Raw genomic sequence first — 3,541 nt, 5'->3', positions numbered from 1 at the left:
TCTCTGACTAATAATGACGCCTGTAGGTAAACAGCATGTTTGTATAAGAATCCTAGGAACTACTTTTACAAGATATGAACTCTGACCTTCCCAGTTCTGGGAGATTTGCTGACCTTCAACCTTAGAACCAGAAGGACAAAGTCTAGGATGACGCACACTGGACCAACACCTGACCACTTGTAAGATCCTTATCAGATTGGAATGTGCCTGTCGTCAGGTAGAGAACTTCTCAAGCCCCACCCCTGACCTCTTTGCTCTGTTTGGCCTCTCCCTCCTTATAAAAGCCTCTGACTGCACTGAGATGTGCAGATGGATTTTGGGACGAGCTTCCCCCATCTTCTCAGGTTACCGGCACCTGAATAAACCTCTCTCCTTCATGATGACCACCTGTCTCACAGGCCTGGTTTCTGGGGGGTGAGTCAGTAGTACCTTGTTTTTCTGAGTCAGTAGTACCTGGGACATGGACTCCTGGGAATATGTGTATCATGGTCACGTTCTTTCTTCTGCAGGTGACAGGGGGAAGCAGAGACCGGTCACAGAGGAAAGGAGTGAAGAATGGTGATTTTCCTTCAGAGCAAGAAGAACGGGTAAGAAAAAAGGTGGCAGAGCAAGAAGAACAGGTAAGAAAAAGATGGATGGGAGGAGGAGGAGGAGGATTTATTGGGGAAGGAGTCTGAGCTGAGAAAGGAACTTTGGCTTGGTGAACTGAAGTGAGTTTAGCAGCAAAACCATACTGCTCTTGCCAAGAGCATGGCTGAGGTTTGGGGAAGGGTGAGATCATTCTATAAGTGATGTTATGAGACCTTAGAAACCCTACTTGCTGTTTCTCCTGTCTCTTTGCTTCCTGTTTGCCTTATCAGCTACCCCAGGTGTCTGCCTGTTCTTGAATATTTTGGTTTGCTTCTCTCACTAGCACTTGAGAAGCAAGACCTCTGTTAAGAAGCCCATGTGGACGCTGACATTAGCTTTGTTTTTAGGCCAGCTGTTAAAGGTAAAGCATATTTTTTGCATATTATTTGCATGGTGTGGGTTGTTCTATGGTTTTTGAGTTCCTTCTGAGATGATGAGAAAGAAGGTGGTGGTGTCAGGACAAACAGAAAAGTAGATCCAACAACAAAGTTTTAATTAAGAAAAGAAAACTAAGAGCCAGGTCAGCGTGGATTAGTTGTTTAGCTTCAACCGAAGAACCAGGAGATCACAGTTCGATTCTCTGTCAGGGCACATGCCCAGGTTACAGTCTTGATCCCCAGTAGGAGGCATGCAGGAGGCAACCAATCCGTGATTCTCTGTCATCATTGATCTTTTTTTCTCTTTCTCTCCCTCTCCTTTCCTCTCTGAAATCAGTAAAACTATATGAAAAAAAATGAAACAATAGTCATGGCAAAATAAAGTAGAGCATTGAGGAGTCAACCCTATATAATGAAACCCTAATGTGCAAATCAACCAAATGGCAGAATGACTGGCCGCTATGACACACATGGACCACCAGGGGCAGATGCTCATGGCAGGAGCTGTCCACTGGTGGTAAGTGCACTCCCAAAGGGGGAGCGCCACACAGCCAAAAGCCAGGCTCAAAGCTGCCGCGACAAGGTGGGTGGGGGAGCCTCCAGAGCAGCACTAAAGCGGGCCTAAGCTATTATTTGGACATCCCTCAAGGGGTCCCGGACTGGGAGAGGCTGAAGGGTAGGCTGAAGGACCCACCAGAGTGCATGAATGTCGTGCACTGAGCCTCTAGTAATATTATAATAACTGTGTATGGTGTCAGATGGGTATGAGATTAATTGCATGATTTCTTAGTCCATTATATAATGTCTAATCATTGGGGTGTAACCCTGAAATGAACCTAAGGTTCTATGTTAACTGTCATTTAAAAATGTTTTTAAAATTCCAAAAGACTATGTTACCTACATAGAGTCATATTTTACCTCATTTGCATTTTGTACAGTTTTTTTTCTAGGACAGAGATCTAAAGCTAAAAAGAAAGAGAAGTTCAGATATATAAATTTGGAAAATAAACAAAAGGCAACCACAAACACAACCATAAAAACCATAAAGATAAAAGCCGAGTTAAAATGTGTTTGGAGATGCCATCCCCTGTCTTTCAATGCCAGGACTGAAGTAGCGAGAGGCTCTGAAAAGCTGTGGCTGTTGCTCCTATGACCATGGAGGGGTCATGGCTGAGCTCCCATTGAACGTGCACCTCACCTCGCACCCCATGTACCTGAGTCTCCGTGGGCCCTCGGTGTATGAGGACGAGAAGCAGCGCACATGGCTGTATCTTGTCATGGACATAGGAGGTGACCTGCAAGTACAGTTGTGCCAGGTCGACTACCCCAGTGAGCATATAGGACTCACCACCAGCCCAAGCACCATGCCTTCGATGTGGATGCTCCACACTGGCAACCAGTACCTGGACTCCATGGGCCGGTTCTGGCGCATCGTGCACCATGTCATGGAGGACGACGTGGAGGAAATGATCCTTGAGCTGATGGACGACTCGTAGGACATCTGATCGGGTCCCTGGCTCTTGTCAACCTGAGCCCCAGTCCTGCTGGCCTGGTGGTGGGACGTGTATAGTTCTGTTCACCTTCTTAATAAGCTCTGTTATTCTATCTGCCACCCCCAGGTGTGAGGGCACATTGATGTATCTCTCTCTCTCTCTCTCTCACTTCTGCCGGAGTCCATTCATTGTCTTCACTAGCTGAGTTTAGACAGAGACCCCCCAAAAGCTAGTAGTCATTGAAAGTCCTAGTAAAGGTCAGGGCTTGAAAGTCCTGGCAAAGGTCAGGGCTGTGCACCACCCAGTTAATCCAGGAACCACTCAGTTAATTTAGATAATAATAGTTGACGCATCCCCACCTTAGTTCCCTTAATTCCTTAGATACTTATGTAGATCCTTGTTGATTATTGTTAATCAGATACTCCCCCGCCTGGTTCCCCAATATTGCAAAATTATCTCGTGTCTTTTTCTCTCATTTGTTGTGCGGCTCCTCTTTCAGATACCGAACCCTACTCCACACAGAACGTGGAGGGAGTGTTAACAACTTCTTGTTCTTGTTCTTCTCTTTCTCTTTTCTCTCTGTCTCTCTGTCTCTCTCTGTCTATCTCACCTCTCTCTCAAATCAATAAAAGCATTTTGAGCCAAGCTGGTGTTTCTCAGTGGTTGAGGGATGACCTATGTACCCGGAGGTTATGGTTTGATTCCTGGTCAGGGCACAGACAAGAATTAACCAATGAGCCCTAGCTTGTTAGGCTCAGTGGATAGAGTGTTGGAATTTGGAAGGTCCAGGTTCGATTCTGGTCAAGGGCACATGCTCTGGTTGTGTGCTTGATCCCCATTCGGGGGCATGCAGGAGGCACCTGATGTATGATTCTCTCTCATCACTGATATTTCTCGCTCCCTTCCTGTATGAAATCAATCCTATATAATAAAAGCCTAATATACTATGACTATGTGTGCTCTCGACTGGTCATCCGTTCAACCAATCAAAGCATAATATGCAGATGAAATACTAAGGTGCTCCACTGCTGGCTATGACAC

The 3,541-nt window shown here is 45.9% G+C and overlaps 1 protein-coding gene across 1 annotated transcript; it reads left to right on the top strand.

Annotated features, from left to right (window-relative positions):
* The first annotated feature begins 2,173 nt into the window (after positions 1–2,173).
* Positions 2,174–2,503, top strand: LOC102769126 (T-cell leukemia/lymphoma protein 1A-like). The gene has a single exon (XM_006769404.1). It carries the CDS (start codon positions 2,174–2,176, stop codon positions 2,501–2,503), a length of 330 nt encoding a protein of 109 aa, XP_006769467.1.
* Positions 2,504–3,541: the final 1,038 nt, after the last annotated feature.

Source organism: Myotis davidii, unplaced genomic scaffold (genome assembly GCF_000327345.1).
Source record: "Myotis davidii unplaced genomic scaffold, ASM32734v1 scaffold2304, whole genome shotgun sequence".
Taxonomy (NCBI): Eukaryota; Metazoa; Chordata; class Mammalia; order Chiroptera; family Vespertilionidae; genus Myotis; species Myotis davidii.
This window is presented reverse-complemented; position numbering and strand designations above follow the sequence as displayed.